At 41.9% G+C, this 23,562-nt stretch overlaps 1 protein-coding gene across 2 annotated transcripts; it reads left to right on the top strand.

The window, feature by feature from the left end:
• Positions 1–10,641: 10,641 nt before the first annotated feature.
• Positions 10,642–21,677, top strand: Lamp5 (lysosomal associated membrane protein family member 5). Of its 2 annotated transcripts, XM_027421683.2 has the most exons (6): positions 10,642–10,705; positions 11,219–11,391; positions 11,765–11,896; positions 12,018–12,123; positions 13,225–13,413; positions 21,499–21,677. In XM_027421683.2, the coding sequence occupies exons 1-6, from the start codon at positions 10,642–10,644 to the stop codon at positions 21,675–21,677; spliced, it is 843 nt and encodes a 280-aa protein (XP_027277484.1). The 2 variants fall into 2 exon arrangements, with proteins under 2 accessions (XP_027277484.1, XP_035302019.1); XM_035446128.1 differs by lacking the exon at positions 11,765–11,896.
• Positions 21,678–23,562: the final 1,885 nt, after the last annotated feature.

Here is a 23,562-nt window from a genome sequence, read left to right as displayed (position 1 = left end):
ACTTTCAAGAAGGCGTCTGTAAAATCTTACTTGTTTGTCTGCCCCACCTTGTGGTTTTAAAATATGAAATGAAATAAGGAAAACTGGACCTTATATTGAGGTTCTCAAGGAAAAATCTTGTCTTTGGTCCACTGGTGATATTTCTTTTCTTCCAAATAACAGTAAGAATGCCTTCTCATAGACTGAAAAATGCCTTATCCTCCTTCCTAGTATCAGGAGTTGATCCCCAAATAAAGAATCAATGGCATTTAGCATTACCAGAGGTTCATGGAAAGAAAGTTGAGGGTTAACAGTTTGTCTGAAGGAAAAGGTTACAGTTAAAGGAAATGGAAGAGGATGTCCATGTTGGAGTAATAACAAACAAAAGATGTCAATTAAACTTTCTTCCAAAACATGAATCCAGCTGTTCATTATATAGGAAACATGGGAGGCTCCTGTCTCTAGCCTACATGACTGGCATAGCCTTACCTGTTGTGTCCTTTCACTTCTCATATCTCCCTTGCCTTTCACATGAAAAGGAAAACTGTATGCTCACAATACCTCCAATGCATAGGAAGGTCTAGTCTCCAGTGCAATGGTATTTAGATGGAATCTTAAAGAGATAGTTCCATGCAGATGATATGGTCCTTGGGAAAGAATTGGTACTTTTGTTCAGAGAAAGAGAGAGGGAGAGAGAGAGAGAGAGAGAGAGAGAGAGAGAGAGAGAGAGAGAGAGCGAGTACAAAGCTTCATCTCTGTCATGTGAGAACACACCCTGAAGGCAACCAGTGGCTTCTTCAACAAGCCAGGAAGAGCCTTCTGTAGAGCCCAGCTATGCGATGTGGACACTTGATCTTTGCATAACTATTTATAGTCAAAGTTTTAGACATTCTGGCTTATGTGCATTTCCAGAGAGTTTCCAAGGGAACAAGAAAATTCAATTCTATGTTCCCTTCCAGTTGAAGGAATTTTTGAGGCCTGCTCTAATACTGAAGCCACTAGACACTTGTGGCTTTTCTGCATTTCAAATGTGGCTATCAGAATATTTTAAATTCTATGAGTAGTGTGCACTCAATTTATACTTAGTACTGCTGTTGATTACTGTTTATTTCTAATTTTTTTGTGTGTGGGTGTGTGTATCCCTGTGTGTGTGCACATTTGCATGTGAGGCCAGAGGGTGACGTTAGATTTGTTCTTCAATTCCTCTCCAGCTCATTGGATGCATAGTCTCTCACTTAAACTGGAGCTCATTGGGTTGGTTGACTGACTGGCTGGCCAATGTGCCCCGGGCATCCACTTGTCTCCCCTGTCTCCCAAGCACTGTGGTTATAGTTGTACTCCATCCCCATTCATTTGGCAATGTGTTCCTCAAGGTGTGGTCCCTTCTGACCAGAAGCATCTGCGTACTTGTTAGATATACAAACAGTCCCAAGCTACGAATACATCCCATATCAGCATTCTGTAACTGATGGACAGGAATACCATCAGTCCTCAGCAAAAATAAGATACTATGCTCTGGAAGAGGGCTGCTGGAAGGATGAGAATATGATTGAGTACCTTAAATGGGTCATCAGACCCCCTTCTACCATTTTAATTAAAAATTTGTGTTTTGGTGTATGCTGTTGTTATAACCAAATGCCCGAATCTGGGTGTTTTATAAAAATAGATGCTTATATAAATCATGGCTCCAGGGGCCCAAAAGCATGGTATTCAGCTTCTGAAGAGCCACATGGCAGTTCAGCTCCTAGTGGGAAAAAGAAAGGGAAGTAGACCCATGGGAATTGGTGCACATGCAAGGCAAAAAAGGAGATGGTGGAAAGCTCTTTTATTCCCTTAAGGAAAATGTGCTAATCCCTCCATGTGCCTGAATCTCTCATGATATCAAATTCTTCTTAAAGGGCCCCACCACCTCTCACCACCATTACCATGGGGACCAAGCCTCAAAGTGAGTTTGAGTAGAAACAAACCATATCAAAACCATAGCAGAAGGTCTGGAGAAATGGCTTGCTGTGATTAAGAGTGATTGTGTGCAACCATGAGGGCTTCAGCTTGGATCCCAGCATGCTCAAGAAGTCAGGCATGGCTTCCTCCAATCTCATGGGGCCTGTCAGTGGGCAAAGATAAGAGGAATCCTGTGGTTAGAAGGCAAAAAGCAGAGCTGAAAAACACAAGCTCCATGTTCAGGTAGACACCCTGACTCAAATAAGGTTTAGAGTGGTAGAGGGTGATGTCTGATACCTTCCCCTGGACAGTGCTCACCCACGTAATACAGCGCCCCCCCCCATACACACACAGCAAACAGAGAAATGTAGCTTTATAAACTAACATTTATTGAGTTTGATTCTCTTTTCTCCCAATATCCTTCGTGGTAGACACTCTTAGGAAGGTGAATTGGTTAGTTCAAGGTCATGCTGCTGTCATCAGTCAGGGTGTCAAGGGCAGAAACTTTAAACGTGGCACACATTGTCTTGTATGTCATCTCTCCCTTGTCTCTGCTCACAAGTAATCTGGAGTATTTCCATGCTAGTCATTCCTGGCTTCCATGGAAACCACTTGGGACACTTAAAAAACACAATCCCGCCTGAGTATCACTAGCTAGGGATCTCAGATTTCATTAGTTCCACTGGTTGTCTTGGTGTGCATATAAGTTAGCTAGCTCCTAGGACTTTCAAATTCCCACTTGCCAAATGAGGAGAATCCTTTTAAACCCCCAAACGAGCTGGCAACATCTAAACTCAGGCTCTGTGAGTAAAGCCAGGGATTTTCCCACAGCAATGCAGGAGTTCCATGGATATCATTTGAAAAGGTAACTCTGAGGTAATCCTTCCTGCTGGGCCTTGCTCTTCCTGCATCACCAGGAGAGGTGATATTATCAGTCCAAGAGCCAGACTCGGAGCACTGTTTCACCTAGATGCCCTGAGCCAAGTGACCTCCCTGGTCCTAAATGAGTTGCAGCTTTTTGGGCTGTGTTTTCAGGGATGAACAGTTTATTCTGTTGTGTGTCCATCTGAATTAGGGAATCCTGGAGAGTCCAAGATAATTCCCTCGGCATCCTCCAAGCTCCATTTTAGAACAAATGCCGTGAATTTAGGATAAAGTCTTGTAGGAATTGGAGCCCCAGAGATCTAGAGGAACATTCTCCAAAGCTTAAAGAAAACCAAACACCCCAAATCCTACAGAAGTCTCTAATGGCTTGTTTTTTCTCCAACCTAGCGCTTTCCTCTCCCTTAAACTTAATCTTGGAGATGGAAGTCTTAGTAGTCACCCTTTCCAACTCCTGTTTGAGCTGCCATCCTGGTGCTGGGATTATAAGCAGCCTTGCCTGGGCACAGCTCTCTTGATATTTCGGGAGAGTTGGACAAGGGATTCTAGTCTTTCATGCACTCATCCCTAGTGCTGCATGGACTCAACACAGGCTCCTCAGGCTGCCTGTCTTAAAACTGGGTGTTATGGCATGTGCATAGTGGCACATACATGGCCCTTGTCCTGTCTTGCCTAGGCCTGTGATAAACCAAGTTCCCATCCTCCTGAGATGTAGACCAGATATTTGTTCTACTTTGATTTTGCTAATTTCACTCCCCCTGTGTCTCTTTTGCTACATCCGAAGGGCCAGGACTCCTGTTTCACAGCCTGCAGCAGGAAAGGACCAGTGGATGCCTATGCAGAGATACCCTGGCAACATCCACCACACTCAGCTGATGTCAGACACCATGAGTGCCTTACCGGTACCGAGAGAACAGAAGCTGATGCCTAGTATTTGTAGACTCGGGGTTTATCTTTAGATACTGTATCTGTTTCCCCCAGATAAATTCAGCGCTGAGAGCTCCGGATACCGCCTCCAGCTTGCAGACCCAACCTCCGCAGCCAGGTTCCGGCCCATCAAATTGGGAAATGAGGTGATCCATCAGCCTGCATCTCCCAGGAGTGTCGCTGGCTGGAAGCACCGGGCAGGAGGCGTGCCCCATCTGTGTGCTTAGGCAAAGTCACGGAGAAAGAGCAGGGAGATAGCTGCGGGGCTCTGGACCTCTGGGTGACCTGCCTTGGTTCCCATAAGCCGGCTGTGGTTTCATTGGTCTGGGATCCAAGGGTGGTTGCCTTCGGTTGAGACAGGCTGGCTGTGGATAGCTACCAAATATTCACAGCCTAAACTTTTCATCAGAAGGGTGGCCGGCACGGAAATCGTGGGGAGAAAACAGATTTGGGCCTGGAGACTGCACTGGCTGGTGCCCCTACTGAACTGGAGGGCTGAAGAAAACCTCCTACAGACTCAGTTCTCCTAGAAGGGGCCTCGGGAATCTTACAGTTTGGGGCAAATCTGGGAAGTTATTAATTTTGCTTTTAAATTAAAAAAAATAAATCAAGCTAACAGTAAACACGCAGGGGAAAACCAAATTCAAAACACGATGTTTTCATAGCCATGCATATAAATTTATACATGAAATTTCAATATATGGAGAATAACTCCTTAGTGTGTATAAAGTGTGAGAGTCCAGAGTTCTAATCCGCTCCATCAGCGTAGAAAGGGCGAGTCCGGATGGACAGGTTGCTCTTTGGCAAGTCTGCAGGAACGCAGCTCTCAGGACCTGCAGTAGCGCAGGGCGGCAGGCACATCGGGAGAACTGTGCAGAGACTCGCTGCGAGTCCTCTGGGCTCTGCAGCCCCTGAGCTTGGAAGTTGCCTTTGAGCAGAAGACTTTTTGGTTAAAGGCAAGCCCCTAGTTTGTTCCTGGACAGCCTCCTTAAAGTGGAAGACTGGATTTCCCTCCAGCTGGAATGCCCGGCTACTCCACATCTTATTTCTAGATTTCGAGAAAAGGAGTGAAGCAGAACAAAACCTAAAGTCGGGCAGCCTGACTCTGAGCCCCCACCCCCATCCTGGCTCCCAGCGCTCTTTTAGGCCCTCTCTGCTTCTACCGTTTTTTTTCTTTTCTTTTCTTTCTTTCTTTCTTTCTTTTCTTTTCTTTTTTCTTTTTCTTTTTTTTTTTTTTTTTTTTTTTTGAGCAGAACCATTGTCTGTTTTGAAACCCTTCCTTGGAGCCTGGAGTGCTACAAAAATCCCAGAGCCGCCAGAATCTTAAGGCACGCCCGTGGCATTGGAGTTCTTACCTGGACCTGAATGGCTGGGGCAGTTTCCTTAAGGTAAGGACAGGTTGCTGGCTGTTTGGGGTGGGGGAGGAAAGGAGAAGTGGAAATCTTTGCAACTTGATCTCTCTCCTTCTTCAATACTTTAAGGCTCACTCTGGCTCCAGTCAGCAGGCAGAACAGTGAACCTAGAGACCCCAGAGACCAGAAAGCAGATTGCTAAGAAGGTTCATTCCTCTTCTTCTAGTTCTATTAGTTTACAAGTCTTTCTGGGATATAAAGGATAGAAGAGAAGCCAACAACACAGTGCTAGGAACAAGGTCATTCCTGGGCTCAGGACTTTCTCAGCTTAGGGTAAGGGCATCGAGACTATAGGCAGATACAAACATACTTAGCTGCTGGTCTTGCATGACTTCTACTAGAGAACAAAAGCCTCCAATCTCCACTCTCATCCTTCCTCCCAAATGCCATTATTGACCCCAGCCTAGCTTCAAGGAAATAGGAAATAATTTCAGATAGACAATTAAGAGTAACTGAAATGACTTACTAGATTTACTAGAGACGGACACCTAAAATAATTTTAAGCACAATAATGATCTCAGTAATCAGGTAACAAATTATTTTAAATGAATCTCAGATTGTCTAATCTTATTTAGGTCCCTATTGTAGTTATTTCTTGGAAAGATATCTTAAAGGATGAAACAACAAACATCACAAACTCCCATAAGTCTTGTTTTAACTTTGCCCCAATTTAGTGAAGTTTTCCTTGCCGCTAAGAAGTAGTCACACTGTGCTCCATGGCCTAAGACCTTACACACTGAAACAGTATAGACATGGGCTAAGACCTTACACTGGTGATACCTGAAGCCTTACCTAATCAACTAAAACCTGGCCAGAACATTTATCTAATGACTGGTGCAGAGATGAAAACTATTACTTTGCTTCAGTATGATACTAGGTTTTGCATGCTCATGTCTCTTCATTTGTTTTAAATGAATTCGAACATGACGTTTCTCTGGGTCTTGCTATAAACACAACCAATGAAAGGGCCATTATTCTGGTTGTTTCTTTTGATGATTGTCCTCCTTGTAAAAGCAGCTCTTGTTGAAATACATGTGGGAGGGACCAAAGAAATTATAAAATAAAGGCAATCACAGCAAGAGCAGGAAAGCTGAGAGCATCAGAAACCCAATCTCAATTTCCAGATCCTTTCTAAATACCATGACATTTGACAGTGTATGAACAAAATATTCTGATGAAAACTTATATTTAGTTCTTATCTCCAATTGTTTTCTATTCTAGGAAGGATCTGAGGTCTCTAGTGATTGATGTAATGAGATAGTTGTTCTGTGCTGAGTTAAACAAAGGAAAGGCTTGAGTGACAGTATTTCTGGCTTAGTAAGTGTGTGAGTCTAGTTCAGTTTTGATTAATTATCCTGCTTCTATGATTCATGTTGTGTCTCTGTGTGCACTTGGCTGGTATGGCATTGGTGTTGTACTGCAGAATCGTTTTTATACTTCACTGTAAGGTGGATAGAAACATCAATACCCAAATTTTAGCTGCAACAAAGACCAGCCTTTTCTTTGTGAAGCACATAAACATGGTTTTCTAATAAGTAATATTTCCTGATTTTCATAATTGTGTCTTGATTATATGCAGGTCAATTACAGTGATATACCAACTTGAAAAGCTTAATTTTATTTGCAACAAGTCTTGTAGATGCCATTGTTTGCATGTGTGTGTACATAAATTGTCAGAGAAACCATACAGATAGTTATGGTACACAAAACACTATGGGTTTGGATCCTAATTTCCTTGTATTGCAAATTCATAGACATGGAAATATGAAGAGTTAAATCTTTGCATTGTTTACGTATATGAAGATATGAAGATATATTTTCATCTACATAGCTTTGCCTTGTCTTGCATCTCAGTTAATTTGATACTCCTGTCAAGACCCTCCTTTCTCAAGAGGCCTTTTTTTGGGGGGGGGAATTTAAAGCCTCTCTTCTCCTGGGTTGGCTGCCTTCCCCTTTGCTCCAAAATATTACTGCACACACATTAATACCTAAACTGGAGAGGCATTTCCACCACTGTATGATACAATGATCATCAGATGTCAGGAAAATTTAAAAAAAACTAAAACAATGAGTGAGTACATGAACTGGTGAGTACATCAAAGGACCCAGAGACCTCCTGGGAATCGTAAACATAATGTGTTTGGGTTATTCTTATAGCTGACATTTGGTGTTGAACAGCAGTAGCTATGATTTTGTAAATAGACACATCCATCATCTACACAAGTGTACTCATTTACATCATTTCTTCTACCTTTTCACACTCCAGGTGTGAGAAATGAATCAAATTTATCCTGGAGACCTTTGCCGTTATCTTTATTTATGGGTATAGATGTTTTGTCTGTATGAATGTCTATGCATTATGTTTGTGCAATGGAAATGAGAAAATGGCATCCTGTCATTTGGACTGGAGTCCAAGATGGTGGTTAGCTGCCATGTGGGTGCTGAGAATTGAACTGGGTCCTCTAGAAGAGCAGTCAGTGTTCTTAACCACTAAGCCATCTCCCCAGACCCATTTGTCAATATCTCAAAGTATGATTTATTGCTAAATTTTCTTTTATCACTTTTTAGGTTACAATAAAGATCCGAATATATCTTCTTCAAGATGATTGGACTGTTCTTAAATCAAAGATAGATGCAAGGTGCAGATTTAATAATTCAGTCTGTATAGCAGATAAGAGTCATCAGTGATAAGCTGAATGACTTTATAGATATTTATGTGCATAAGCCATGTTTAAGAACAAACACACTCAAACATTGTATTAACTGTTCTTTGAAGATGATATTCCCAGGCGGAAAAATTAAAAAAACTGTCCCTTCCATTTTTTCCCATTAAACTTGTTTAAATACTCTTTGTTGTCAACAAAGAATCATTTCTATCAGGAGTGGAAAGAAATAATTATCAACAAACCACATTTCACAAATCATGCAGAATGGTTATCATTGGCTAAGAATACTTCCCATCTACTATCTTATTATGAAAACAGACCATCATTAATTAATTTAGTTTATCTTTCAACAACTCATAAGGTGATGATATCCGTAATAATGCACCAGGAAAGAAATCACTATAATCTTTTACAAGCACCTCTCCTGCTTTTATACTACTATTTGTTTATCTCAACTACACACAATGCAAGTGTTTGGTACTCAGTTAAGGCTTATGGATGGCTTCAATCTGTGTTTTATTTTGAATGTTTTTTTTTTTTTTTTTAAATTTAGTGCTTCAATTGACCTAACCAGCCCTTAAATCAGTGGTTCTCAACCTGTGGGTCGAAACCCTTCAGAGGTTGAAGGATCCTTTCACAGGGGGTCGCCTAAGACCATTGGGAAACATAGATATTTACATTAGAGTTAATAACAGTAGCAAAGTTACAATTATGAAATAGTAACAAAAATTTTTATGGTCCTGGGTCACCACAACACGAGGAACTGTATTACAGGGTCACAGCATTAAGAAGGTTGAGAACCACTGCCTTAAATGTTACAATTTCTTAAACAAGAAAAGTTCAGTCCTGTAGAAGGTCACTAATGTAAGTAATACATCCTAATGTAATGTAAATCTATCTTTTCTTTCCTTATTAAAATAGGAGGAGGAAGGAGGGAGAGAGAGAGACCAACATACACACACACACACACACACACACACACAGAGAGAGAGAGAGAGAGAGAGAGAGAGAGAGAGAGAGAGAAGAGAGAATGAATGCTTTCTTGTTTTATAAGTTTTATGGTACCAGATGAAATTAAATGTTACATAATCATTGCATATACATATATATATATATATATATATAATATATGATAAGAGTTGAAATCATAGTAGTCACAGTTTGCCTGCATTTTTGTGCATGTAATCATTTACATAAGACTTGTGAATTTTTTGATGAAATACCAAGATGCAGATATATACCAAATGATATAAAGCTGCAGTATTAATTCAAGTGTTACTTTATAATTTGAGTTGCTAGTGATCTAACTCTTGATGAAAGCATTTTTTTGAAAAATTAAATGCAATGAAGTATATTGACAATTTGAAGCAAATACTATGCCAGAATGTATGTACTTAAGTCAGAACTTTATACATGTCAAGAATGTGAACTATTGATATTTTTAGGTTTCAGGCTGTTTGTCATTTAATAAAAATTTGCAAAGGTGTTTTGGAGTCAAAGTGTTATATAAAGAGAATATGAATATGATCCCTATAAAGTTAAAACATGTGACTCTTTTCTATTTTAATTCTAACTGGCCAAATGACATTTGAGAAGGTCATTTAATGTCTCGATGTTTCACATTGGGTAGGTATAACAATAACCTATATTTTCCCTTGCTCGGCTTCTAAAGTCATGGGGAGATTCAAACTGACAACATAGGCAAATATGCTTTGTAGTTTGCCCTTTAACATGACATTGGCTATGACATGTGTTTAAGGCGATTAATATTTATTGACCTAACACAATATCCTCTAATAAAAGAAATATTTGGACATCATTACAATTAATGAGAGCACCATGCCTATTCCCACAGAGGTACATCCTGATTTATAGAGCAAGAATTAAAAAATTCAGCGAACTACCAAATGCAAATAAAGGAATTAGCCAGCAATGTTTGCTTTTCTGCTCCACTAGAAGCTTTGGAGTAATACCTGTGTGTTTTCATTACATAACTATGGGCTGTCACTTACAGGAGAGTTCTAAAATTTCTGACCTACCAGATCCCAGATAATCCTGTATGCGCACAAGCTTCAGGTTTATTTGCAACCCTCTTAACTGAGTTATCACAACTTAGTGAGCAAGGCTACCTCAGGCCACGTGCGCTCAGAGAGTGGGACTCATGAGCCACTCAGTCCACAAGGATATGCTGCATTGGTTGGTACCCCTTTTGAGGAGGTGTCCTTGTTTTAAACTTAGAAACTCTTGAGCGGATAGAGAAGATGTCTCTGAAAGCCAGAAACAGTTGCCATAGCATTTTCCTTGTCTGTTCCTCCTACCCTCCTTCTCTAAATCACGAACAATCTGAGCTCTGTTGCTTTCTTTCAGGAGCAGATGTCTCTCCAGGATCCAGGGTTCCAGTGGTGTTCTATCTACACTACAGACTGACTGTACCTTGTGGGAGGGTTTAGTAAGTCCGAGGGTGGCATTAAGTTTCCTAGGACCGACTCATCTTTGCAGATACCATTGCAGAACAGAAAACAGACCTAGGGAGATATTTCCTCCCCCACACCATCCCAATCCCATTGGCCCTCTAAAACAGCCAAATTACAAGTCCTGAAACACAACCTCGTCATTTCCAGCATTCTCAGCGTGGACAGCAACTGCATCCTGAACGCTTCCTCTGCAGTGTGCCGCGGAAGAGCCACAGCGCCGGTTGCAGCACGCGACTGACCCGCGCCCTTGCTCCTCCCTGTCCACCCCACCACCCCCGCCCTTAGCCACTTTGAGGGATTTCCTCCCGGGGCAGCCTTTGCAGCAGCAACACGTCTGTCTGGTTCGCCGCAACTGCGAGCATGGATCTCCGAGGAAGAGCCCTTCTCAGCGGAGACAGACTTCGGATTCTTCTGATGCTCTTCCGTGAGTAGTGTCTGGGGACCAGGAGTGCGTGATGCACTCTGCAGAGAATCCAATTCACAGAGTAAAGCCAGTAGCTTTGGGTTTAAAACTGATCTTTATGTGTTGTGTTTATTTGGGGCTGGCGATGGGGATGGCCCATCGGTGTCACAGAACTCCCTGAGAGCCACACACCTGTGAGGCATCAACCAGACAGCGCGCTAGACCGTACTCACAATGGGTTGGGGGAGGGCACAGGGTTAGCTTTAACTCTCCCCCCCTCCCAGTGCGTTTTTTTAAAGCCCAGTAGTATTGTGAGCAAGGATTTAATTTTACTTTAGAGTCTGTTTTCATTATAAATCAGAGGCAGTGAATCTGAATTTGGTAGCACCGAGTTAGAGAAATGGCTTGAGGAGCACACAGCTTCGAGCTGGGAACTTTGCCACTCCAAAGCCTGCAGAGAACCGTCTCCGGGTGTCCTACAGCCACGGGCTAGCTGAGCCTGAAATCGATGGGATCGTTTTGCTTGCTCTGCAGATGCAATGGCCCAAATCGTGGCAGAACAAGAAGTGGAAAATCTTTCGGGCCTTTCCACGAACCCCGGGAAAGACATATTTGTGGTGCGGGAAAATGGGACGACGTGTCTCATGGCAGAGTTTGCAGCCAAATTTATAGTACCTTATGATGTGTGGGCCACCAATTACGTGGATGTAAGGAACCTTTTTCCTCCCCAGCTTGCCCCTAGGGCTGCAGGGTCGAAGGGCACCCTCCCTTCTGGCCCTGCCAAGACCTCAGTTGCCCGCCTCTTCCCCCCAAACCCCTGCAGGCTGTTCCCGAATGCTGCATGGGGGTTCCAGCTTGCAACGCCTTCTGCTCGCCCTGCCTGCTTTAAAAGTAAACCCCCTCTCTGCTCCCCTCCTGGAGGGGTGTGCTCGTAAGAATCTACCCGCATGTTCCTGGACCCCCGGAGCGCGCGTGCACAGGAGCGCCCAAACCTGCAAGCTAGAGTTTGGACGCGCAGCCCTTGCGGATCAGCGCCAGGGCCCCGCGCGCTGAGGGGGCGCGGGGCGTGTGTGTTCCCAGCTGATCACAGAGCAGGCTGAGATCGCCTTGACCCGTGGAGCTGAGGTGAATGGCCGATGTGGCCACAACGAGTCGGAGCTGCAGGTGTTCTGGGTAGATCGCGCCTACACACTCAAAATGCTATTTGTAAAGGTAATCGGTATGGGGGTGCAGAGGGATGGTGAAGCCCGCATGGATGAGCGCGGTAGTGGTCTCTGGGCTGTTCATTATAAAGCAGTTGGAGTGGTTCACAGGAGCCTCCCCGTTTTGGCAGGAGAGTCACAACACTTCCAAAGGACCAGAAGCAACTTGGAGGCTGAGCAAGGTGCAGTTTGTTTATGATACCTCAGAGAAGACTCACTTTAAAGACCCAGTGAGTGGTAAGTAGTCCACTGGGGTTGGGAAAGCTTGGGCACAGTAGCAAGAGCATGCCAGAGACATGCATCCTGTCTCTGGGTCTTGGGAACAGCTCTGGGATTTGTGCTGTGAGGGCAAAACTAGCTGGGGACTGCTTGCTCTCCAGGGTCTAAGAGGCGGGAGGGCCTCCGTGTCCTCAGGAAATCCTGGGCCAACAATCCTTCAGACTCAAGCTAAAACATGACATTGCCGTGGAAGGGGCACCAATGAGTTTTGCTGGGTTTTTTTTCCTTCCTGTATCACGGATTGGTTTAGTCTCATGCATTAAAAAAATGCAAGAAGATACTGTAAGAGGGTTAGGTGGGCTGCAGGATCTTTCTGTGCACACTCGTATAGCTCTCTGGGCCTTTAACCGCAGCCACCTCAGGGCAGGTTTTGTATCTTGCATCTTAATTAGCTTTCCCCACCCAGCCTCACTCTGGTCTTCCAGAAACATCCAAAGGAGAAGGGCACCCATACCTGAAATAGCAACGTGCCTATCTTCAAGGACCACCAATACATTTAAAAGTATTTTAAAACAAAAGCAAAATTCACTGTCTTGCTTGTAAAGAGACCTACCATCACTCAGGTTCTGTGCTGGAAAGGGATCTTTACTGAGGATGCAAAAGAATGCTGGCACCATCTTTTCCTTGTTGCATTTTGATAATTGCAGTGAAACAATTATTTTTTTTTCCTTTCACCAAAATAATCAAGACTTTCCCATAGGCTGAGAGGAGAAAGAGAAGGAAAGAGAAAGAACAGCAAGCATGAGCCAGGAAAGGAGAAAATGGGATGCAAACTGTGGAGATCTGTGTCACTGTTTTGTCTTTGGAATTACCAATTGAGGCTTTAGTCAACAGAGTTGTGTTTTTAGGCAGCACACTTCTTTCAAAATGTAATCCCAAATTACTATCCAATGAAGACAATCTCAGAAAGAATGGGGCACTTGGTCCTACATCCCCACTTGGTGTATTTGCCGGAGCTCCAGCCCTGGGACTGCAGCACCAATAGGATCTAAATTTGGCAGAGATCTCACTGGGCTAGGAGCTACATCTAGCCCAACTGATGCTTTGGTTCTCCTGCAGCTGGAAAGCACACAGCCAACTCTCATCACCTCGCTGCCTTGGTAACCCCAGCTGGGATGTCCTATGAGTGTCAGGCTCAGCAGTCCATTTCTCTGGCCTCCAGTGATCCTCAGAAAACTGTCACCATGATTCTGTCTGCAGTGCACATCCAACCCTTTGACATCATCTCTGATTTCGTCTTCAGTGAAGGTAGGTTAGGTTGGTGCTAGGCAACTGAGAGGGAGTTTCTGGTTTTAAAGATTGTGAGAAGAGGGACTTACTGGGCTCTTAGGATGTTTTTGCCTGCATTTCTTCTATACCACAAAAGCGATTTCCACAAGATTTAGAGGTTATAAAGTGAATATGTCAACTTTCTGCAATATCCACCCCTGTCCACCCCTTCCCCCACTTCTCTATGCTCTCTCTCTCACTCCTATGGGAGAAATTATTTCAAGGCAATTTGATACTCTGCTTATTTCCCATAGGAAGAGTCTAATTACTTTATTTGTACTTTCCACTGGGTTGGGATTACCAAGTGAATACAATGAATTATTTAAATGTTCATAATATTGGAAGATCCCCATCTGAGTCACCCACCATCATTCCCTAAGTTGTTCCTCATTCAACCAAATAAAGCTTTCTCTCAACCTATAACAAACAGAATGCCTCCACCACCTCTGAATAATTATCCCCAGAGCATCTGATATTTATGAAGAGAAATTTTCCTTGAGAGAGAGGCCTGATTCTTTGTGTGCCTCCTGCTCCTTCTCTTTTTCACCCCACCTGCTCTCTTATTCTCCCCATCCTTCTATCTTTCTGTGGTGCTGTTGGATAGAATTCAGGCCTTCATCTCAATGCTTTTCCATTGTTCTGCATTCTAAGTCCCAGGCTAGTTATTCATCTTGGAATTGGTTATTATTTATTTTGGTTTTATTAACATCTAACACAGTACTATATCAGTTTAGAAGTCCAGGTTAGTGACTAAATAGGTGTGCTGATATTCAGTTGACAGAGACTTGCATATGTGTATATTTTAGCAGTGGAAACTGAGATAGAGGGTTCAGGATCCCAAAGTTTAAATATTTACTCATTATAGGAATATTTATAAAATGTAGTACCGAGTATCTTTTTAAAGATGAAATGGTACATGTGTTATGACATGGTGTTGATGATCCAGGAATTCATTTTGAGAATACTGGACCATGTAACATTCTTCCACAGAGTTGTCACTGCAAGAACATTTGAATTTGAGTGGGGACCTTTAGCGGTGTTCAGTGGCTTTTGCTGTCTGCTGGCCAGATACTATTAGCTCTCCTTTGTTTCTTGGTACTTCTGGTGTTATAATTGTTGATTTTACTAGTTTCTCACCACTATCCCACTTGAAGGCATTCTGGGTTATTTTTAGGTTGTTGGTAGTCATCTATGGCCTGAGAAATCATACCTGATGTATTTTTAAATTTATCTGTGTACAAAGAACAAACAATTACTGAATAAAGAATAGAGAGCTCTTGAATTGCATAGAATTAGTTACATATTTTGTTTAAAAACAATTATTAAGCATGTCAAGGTTGTAGGTGGGGAGGATTACTAGGCACACATAGAGACTTTAAGCACACATAATTTCCTAAATACAGACAGAATAGGGATAGGCAATTTGCAGTATTACCCAGGCATTTCAGGCTAGTAATTGGGATATTCTCACCTGTGTAGTGCCCCAGGCTCAGGCATCATTTAGAATCACTCACTGGATCTTGCACGTTTATGTGGAAGATGTTCTTTTGTTCCTGGCACCTCCTGCCTATGCTTCTTAGCATCGGCTCACCACTGTCTAGCACGAGAACTGTTGTATTCCATTTAAGGGAATTGGAAAGATTCCTTTTGGATTGCCCTTTCAGGTGCTGGTACTGTGACTCCTAGGGGTTTCCAGTGTGTTCTATATGTCTATGTGTGTGTGAGTGGACTGTATCTGCCAGAGGATACAGTTTGGTCGCATATCTGCACAACCACCATGGTTGTTGCATGCACTTTCAGGTGTGTGTGTGTGTGTGTGTGTGTGTGTGTGTGTGTGTGTGTGTGTGTATTGTGTGTGTTTGAAAATGACCAGGGGGTTATTGTGAAAAGTCCATTTATTGTGTCAGGGGGTTTTTACCTGATGGTCATTATAGCTGTCTATTTAGCTTACTATATGAAATAGGCAAAGAAGAATCAATAAAATAGGTAAGTGGACAGTCACTGGTGCTGAGAGCAGCCAGATGAGGGTTGACATCTTCATCACTTGTGTCCCTTTAAATGCACTGGACTTAGCTACAGAACTGATCTTAATTACCAGCATAGCCTAATTTTAATGCATATGAGAATTATGAATGGCAGTGAGCACAGTTGTGATTTTAATATTCAGAGTCTGCTTCTGTAGACCCTGATGTGGGGCCACACATGCCAACGTCCAGGTGATGCTATTGATTTACAGAATTCTATAGAGGGTTTTAAGGATTAGAGGCTGAGACATTCAAAGCTTTGGTGGATGGGGATGGATGGGTTGTAAGAGATGGGAAGCTCCTCAGTTATCACCGTCTAGAGAGAGAGAGTCTTATAATGTGAAGACCACCATCCATCTAGAGAGAAAACTAGAGGAGAGGAGAGGAGAGGAGAGGAGAGGAGAGGAGAGGAGAGGAGAGGAGAGGAGAGGAGAGGAGAGGAGAGGGAAACTTTCTGGAGGAAAGAGGGTCATGTGTCTAGCGATGACAGCAGTGTAGCAGCAGGACCACACACAGCAGTGATGGGCCATATGAAGAGATACAGGCAAATGGTTTAGACAAACCAGAAAAAACTATAGTGCATTGAAGTTTATGAATGTCTAAACCAAAGCCAACTTTTACTGCCATTTAAAGCAGTGAGACCAATTTTCATCCATTTGGGTAGTAGATGTCACACTGTGAGATGTACTGCTAACATGGACTACAAAATGGTGTCAATAATATTGGTAATGCATTATAAATGATGATGTCAAAACAAGTTTTAACAGATAATTTTCTTGTAATTCCAGAATTTTGAAATATGAAATTAAATAGTTTCTGAACTTATTTAATGCTGGTGAAGTCCTGACATTTAAGCAGTTCTCAGGGTACTTTCTGAAAATATTGGAGCTTATTGTAGTTTAGTAGTATATTTTATTGCTGCTTATATATTTAGTTATAATTTATTAGGGCCCACTCATTTCAATGTACTATATATAGTTTTGTTATTCCAATTACTCAACTATTAGCAGATTATATGTGATTAAATGCACAATTGTCTTCTTTAAAGGGTTTGATCCTGCATTCAATGAAATGGCATTTCTGTGGGTCTGAAGGAATAATAAGTATTATATGCCTTAGTAAAAAGTTAACAGCAAGCAACCAAAACCAGGAGCAAGAAGCTTTTGGGGTATCTCTGTGTGACATCCTGTAGAGGCTGTCATGGCTTGGGGCCGTGTAAGTACAAGGTCCTCCCTTATCAATGGACAACAGCTGTGGGGTGAGGTTTCAAGGGCTAAACAAAGCAAGTAGGCTCTAAATGGCTAAACATTTGCCCACAAAGATTGTTTTTAAAAATAATTGGGTTTGTAAAACTTGAGTTTGGTGCCAAAAGGCTTTTGAGCTAAAGGGTCTGAGCCTGCAGTGAAGAAATAAACAACTGATGGAGAGGGTACCTTTGGCTCATTTGTACACCAAACACACTTTGTATAGCTGTGTCACCTGCTGTTCAAAGCAACCCTATGTTCTCAGTTGGGGTTAATTAACTTGTCCTTCTGCAATCAATTATTAGTATAACCCCTTGAGGGTCTTGGGTATTTCTGGCTGATGGGATAGGAGACTCTTCACTGGGAGGGAATGAATTTTCCTATTTTAATTGTTTGAATGAAAGAAAAATTTGACATGCAATGTCAGGAAAACATATAGAACATGAAGTTTGTCTCTGATCTCCTTTATTAGAGATTCACATTTATAGATATTTAAAACAGATCACAAGTAAACTGGGCCTTTTTTAATGTTCAGGGGACTAACAGCCAAACAAAAGACACTAAGGTCCCCATGTACACAGAGTATCAGACGTCCAGAGAATCCTGAATTCAGGAGCGTTTGTGCTTTGGTTTTTGCTTGTTTATTTATTTTCAATTTTCTGTGCTGGAAATTGAGCCCAGAGACACGTTGACGAATGCTCTACCCCAGAACACTATGCCACTGACCCTCTAAGCTTTGTAACCATTTCCCTAACAGCTGGGGTAGGGGATGCTGCCTGTGGGGGATAATGCTATATTGGAGATGACACCTTTCACTTCTCTCTATATTACCCTCCCCAAAGAAAGCTGTGGCAAGATGCCTTGTCATAAGCACTTTGACAGTCTGTAGATTCCAGACCTTTTAGACTAATGTTTGACATGTTGTTTCCCATGTGGCCTTGCTATCATGGATTCCTGCTTTCCAGGACCTCAAGAGTAAGCAGTCAAAGGGAGGTGATTCCAGCATACACCACTGAGAACTGTGTTGAAGGCTTCTGTGAGGAGCCTGTGCACGGGGGCCATACAATCTGCCATAGATTTCTATGTTCCGGACACTATCCTCTGTAGCTAAGGAGGGGCATGCCTTAGAGTTGCCCCCTAAGGAGGTGGAGGAAATCTGGCATTTACCCACCAATGTCATCCATTACTGACAGCTGTTTTAAGGACACATTCTCTGGAATTTATGGCCTGCCTTGTCATTAAAGTCTGTTGGAAGTAGTGCAGGCCAGGGGAAGAATGGATGGATTGTGTGCATGTCTGCTGTACTTAGGGATTCATTTATGCACCTTTCCTGCCATGGGAGAACACACTGTCTAGTGAGAAATTGTATATATAGCACATGTCATGTTCCCAGAATGAGGATTCTGCTAGAAATCACACTTTCATTATTTTTCATTTATACTACATAAATCTTGACGAACCTCCCATTCAAGCTAACATCTTCTCAGTGAACAAAACTTGAGTGCAGAGGCAGCCCACACACAGTGGGAAAGAGGATCAAGCTTTGTCTGTAGCGACACTGTCAGACAACAGAGCAATACACAGCTACCCAAAGGCAGCGCTGCTATTTGTACAGGAACGGTCTGGAAGTTAGGAGATCCCCAGGCAGACAGGTTGCCATTTTGTCTATCCTTGTACTGCTTGAATGGGGCACAGCAAAGAATATAATGTTCTCGGGGAGTGAATATAGATTTAAAATGTAATGCAGCAAAGGCCACACCCACCAATCAGAACCTGATTTGGGGGTGCATTGTTATGTTGAGGGTGGTCTAGCTGACTGGTGCAGCTGGCATCAGATGGGCCCTGTGTGGTCTTTTCTGTTACCCAAGTAACCAAGCTGCTGTTCACCTTTCCCTGGTGTGTATGCCCCACACCCCTAAGCCTTCGTTTTGTATGTTCTAAAAACTAGTCCAGTCAGAGTATGAGGGATTCCAAATCCTATGAGGTGGACAGAGATGCAGGGGCCTGGGCCATGGGAGCCAAATGTGGTTTGGGCTAAGCCAATGGATGCTCTCTTGCTTTGTGAAGGAATTGGGGTCTACTACGTTGGTCTGTAATCTGTGAGTTAATATTCAGATTACTGCACAGGATTTTAACTCAGCACACAGGGTTTGTGTATAGTGAGTTTCTGGTTGTGTGTCTATAAAACGCAATGGGAAAATTGTATCCCTTTCATTAACCTATGATCAGTATTTAGAGGATCAAGACTTTCTTTTGGTTGTAAATGAATTTCATAAAAAAAAACTGGTACTATTAACAGTAGTTGTGACTTTGTCACCAGTAGAAACTATTGTGTTGCTATTCACAGAAATCTGTGCAAGCCTTGTAGAATATAACACTGATAATTTACACAACTTTATCATTACAGCCAACAAACATGAGTCAATCACAGCTAGCATGAGCATATCAGTAAAGAAACACATACGTTGCTGAATCACAAATTAAAAAAATACTTAGAAGAATTTTGATTGGCTTTGTAGTCTTCCATGCATTTTATTTTTTCTATTCATAAACTCTGTTCTGAATAGATGTGCACAGTTTTATCAGACATGCTTTGATAGGTCATAAGCAGCATTGTCTTGAGTGATGAGGTCAAACAAATTATTATGTGTTAGCATTTTATTACATACCCTATGGTTTCAAGACATGGTCTCTCTATGTAGCACAGGCTGGCCCCAGACTTGAAGACATTCTTTTTCTTTGCCTCCCAAGTGCAGGGATTACATGTGGAAGCCACCACACTTGCCCTTTCATGATGTTTTTTTGGCATGTTTATAGCTTGATATTGTCTTATATTACTCTTTCTTGTGACTTTAGTTCAGGTTTTCCCTAAAGTAATAAAGAACACATTTTTGAGAAACTGCAATGGCATTCCAGACTCTTTCCTCTCCTCTCCTCTCCATTTGCCCTACCTATGCCACAGTGATACTGGTGAGTCAGTCTATTCCTTTCCAATGGGACTTCCTTTAGCCCTAGGCACAGTACTTAGACCCTTGGTGCTCCCATTGCTTCATGTGTAAATAAAACTACAATGATGCTATTTTCCTTGCGGAGTTATTGTGTTAATTCGAGGACCATAATCTAGGTGTGCAAATGTACACATTTAATGCTAGGAGGCGGAGACAAAGAGTATTATGAGTTCATGGACAGCCTGACCAACCAAATAAGACTATCTTAAAAGAAAGAGAAAAAATAGGAATCAGAAACGTTTTTTTAAAGTATACTGGAGTGTAAGCTCCCATTTATTCTTAGGAGAGAGGAATGATTTCCGGGATGCAGGGGCCTTCTCTGCTCTTTCTGATTGTCCTCTATATGGTGAGAAGAGCCTAGCATATAGTGGTGACTCTGAAAATGCTTGCTGGCACATCTTGTCTTAAAACCTCAGTCCTCTGAAAGAGATATTCAAAGCTGAGTTTCTGCACATTCTACTCATAACTAGGGATGGTGGAAGGATCCCTAGTTATCTACAAGGTGTGACTATCAGGTCATAATTGCCCATTCCTCTCCTCCCCTTCTTTACCCCCACATGTTTTCTTCCCTTTGTTCTAGGTAGCATTGGATACACAGGGATATTACATTATTTTGGATTTTAAGAGAATGAAAACATGACCCAGTTGTGAAATATTACATACATGATCTCTCCCAGTGTAAATGCCAGCTACTTTATTTAAAATTATAGTCCAATATGAATATATTAAATGTTCATCTTTTAAAGTGTGTATTCAGTTTAAAGTGTCATATCTAAAGTGACCAACAGTTGAAAGTACATAATTCAATGCATTTTTCATATACTTGAAATCTAGACTTTGATTAAAGATACAAACCATTCTCATGAGAACGGAAGGTTCTTTTGCATTCCTTTTCCTGTGTGTTCACTTTTCTGGTTGCTAGGACCATGGAATTAATTTTACTTGTTTAAGAACTTCATAGAAACAGGGATAATAGAATCTGTACTTTTTAGTGTCAATTTTTTATTCAACATAAGGATTCTGAAATTCTCTCCTTTTGTAATTTGTAGCCATATTTCATTCCTCTTTATTGTTGATTAATATTCCATTTTATGCATATTCTGCAGTTCATTCCATTTTGATGGACATTTTGGTAATTTCCAGATTTAACTATTCTCAATAGTTTCTGTGGATGGTTTCATTTCAGCCCCATCATGTCTGTATATTTCATCTTTTTGGGGTTGGTACAGGGAAGGCAATGCTGGGTTATAAAGCAGGTGCATATTTGTCTTCACTAGGAATTACTAGACTGTCTAACACTTTGGCAATTTAACCAGGTAGTTTAACACATTACCAGCTAAACAGTTTGTTTTCAGCAAGTGTTGAGCGCTGCATAGTTCAGTCTTTTCCAGTACTTGTTATTTTCAGTCTTCTTGAACATTTTGTGCTTACAAGTAAACCTGTGTATGCTAGATTTTAATTAAAAGTACAAAATGGAAATTACAATGATAGTGGTTAATTATAAAACATTCGAAATTTAAAGGAATTATTCAAATAAATTTAAAGTTGAATAAATTACCCATATTTTTTATTGCTGCCAGAAATCCAATAAATGAATATTGACTTGCTAAACTGGTATATACTTACTATATATTATGCATAAATAGTAAGACTAAGTGAAAAAAATGTCCTGTTCAGTCTACAAAGAGATATTTTTTCATCTCTGCTTCTATCCTGCTTTTGCTAAGAGGGCTTAGGGTTTGGAGTATTTTCACTAGAGCTCACAGCTTTTCTTCTTTCTCATTTCAGAGCACAAATGTCCGGTGGATGAGCGAGAACAGCTGGAAGAGACCCTGCCCCTGATTCTAGGTCTCATCTTGGGCCTTGTCATTGTGATAACACTTGTGATTTACCACATCTACCATAAAATGACTGCCAACCAGGTTCAGATCCCCAGAGACCGATCCCAGTACAAGCACATGGGCTAAGGACCATTAGGCAGACAGCCTCCAGGTCTGCCCCCAAACTGGATCAATTAGAATGACAATGGCACTTTTCACCTGTACAGGATATACCAACATAGCTACACTCCAACAGGCCCAGGCACCTGAGTCTTGCCTGGCTTGTGTCCATGCTTAAACCCAGGGATGGCAGGCAGGTCTTGGGATCTGTGGGTTGAATGGTGGCTTCTTTGTCCACGCTGGGGTGTAAGGGTGGGGGGGTAGGGTAATAGACAACTTCCATGCTCATGGTGGCTTAGCTTTGACTCTCTGACTTTGTAAGTCTATAGCACTCAGAAGGAAAGATGTGGCCCTTATGTTTAAAAACTGGAAACACTTCGGAAGACTTCTCTTTGCTCCCCTGGTCTCAGCTTACTTACTTACATGATTTGCTTTTCTTTCTTCTTATTTTAACATACTGAATTTAAAATCTTTCTTCTCTCATATATTACATCCCAAATGCAGGTTCCCCTCCCTCTTCTTCTCTACCACCTACTCCGATACTGTTTCTGGCCTCTTTCAGAAAAGGGCAGGCCTCCCAGGGACATCAAGGGAACATGGCATATCAAGTTGCAGTAAGACTAGGCTCCTCCCCTCATATTAAGGCTGGGTGAGGCAAGCCACTGGGAGGAAAGGATCACAAAAGCAGGCAAAAGAGTCAGAGACAACACCCCACTCCCACTGCTAGGGGTTCCACAAGAAGACCAAGTTACACAACCATAACATATGTGCAGAGGATCTTCCTAGGTCAGACCCATATAGACTCCCTGACTGGTGGTTCAATCTCCGTGAGTCCAGATGAGCCCAGGTTAGTTGCTTCTGTGGGTTTTCTTGTGGTGTCCTTCATCCCTCTGCCTCCTACAATTCTTTCTCCCTCTCTCCCATAGGATTCCACAAGTTCCACCTAATGTTTGGCTGTGGTTCTTTGCATCTATTTCTATAAGGTGCTGGATGAAAACTCACTGATGATGATCATGCTAGGTTCCTGTCTATGAGTATAGCAGAATATTATTAGGAATCATTTCATTGACCTTTGTATTTTTATTTTAAAGCCTGTTACGTCGGGTTCTATCCTATGTGTTTAGACTACCAAGCCTCCGGTTCCTGGCCCTCCAGGCAGTGTCAGGGATAGGCTCCCTCTTGTGGCATGGGTCTCAAGCTGGACTGGACATTGGTTGGCCACTCCCCCAATTTCTGTGCCACCTTTAGCACATCTTGTAGGCAGGACAAATTGTAGGTCAAATGTTTCCAGGCTGGGTTGGACTTACATGGTTTTCAATGCACAAAATACAACCTCATGCTCCCTGCAGCAAGATCCCTGAAAGTGATCCATGCTTCTGGCTGGCATTCTGCATGTCTAGTGATTGTTTTGGGAATGTTTCACTGCTACCTGCACCAAGTGACTTTGCAGCACAAGAACCCGTTTAATGTTATCGTGCACAGTTGTTTGGAATTCATAATATGTTGGGTCCAAATGAAGGGACCTAAAGAATCAATCCATGTGAGTTTGCTTTTGAAAATGAATTAAAAAAAAAAAACTACACTCTGGCCTTTGGCTATCTTTTCGAAACAAGAAAACAAATAAAATAAACAATGGTTTCTTTAGTAACCAGAGAAGAAGATTGGATTAAAATTGATATCATTTTTTTTTGCAAGAGGATAAACAAAGACAGGGCAGGAATGAAATGAGGAAAATATTGGTTTTGCATAGCTATCTTAGGGTTTGTATTGCTGTGAAGAGATATCATGACATGACAACTCTTGTAGAGGAAAATATTTAATTGGTGTTGGCTTACAGTTCAAAAGTTTAGTGCATTGTGTAGTTGGAATTTTTTTCTTTGGGTTACCAACCAGCTCTCAAATAAAGAACTTG

The sequence above is a fragment of the Cricetulus griseus genome, chromosome 6 (genome assembly GCF_003668045.3).
Source record: "Cricetulus griseus strain 17A/GY chromosome 6, alternate assembly CriGri-PICRH-1.0, whole genome shotgun sequence".
In the NCBI taxonomy this organism is placed as follows: Eukaryota; Metazoa; Chordata; class Mammalia; order Rodentia; family Cricetidae; genus Cricetulus; species Cricetulus griseus.
This window is presented reverse-complemented; position numbering and strand designations above follow the sequence as displayed.

Excerpts from the sequence above, each read along its gene's own strand:
- Lamp5 (XM_027421683.2), top strand. The coding sequence starts at position 10,642 with ATGGATCTCCGAGGAAGAGCCCTTCTCAGCGGAGACAGACTTCGGATT. Across the intron at positions 10,706-11,218 it reads GATTCTTCTGATGCTCTTCC|ATGCAATGGCCCAAATCGTG; the intron begins GTGAGTAGTGTC and ends CTTGCTCTGCAG. Across the intron at positions 13,414-21,498 it reads TGATTTCGTCTTCAGTGAAG|AGCACAAATGTCCGGTGGAT; the intron begins GTAGGTTAGGTT and ends TTCTCATTTCAG.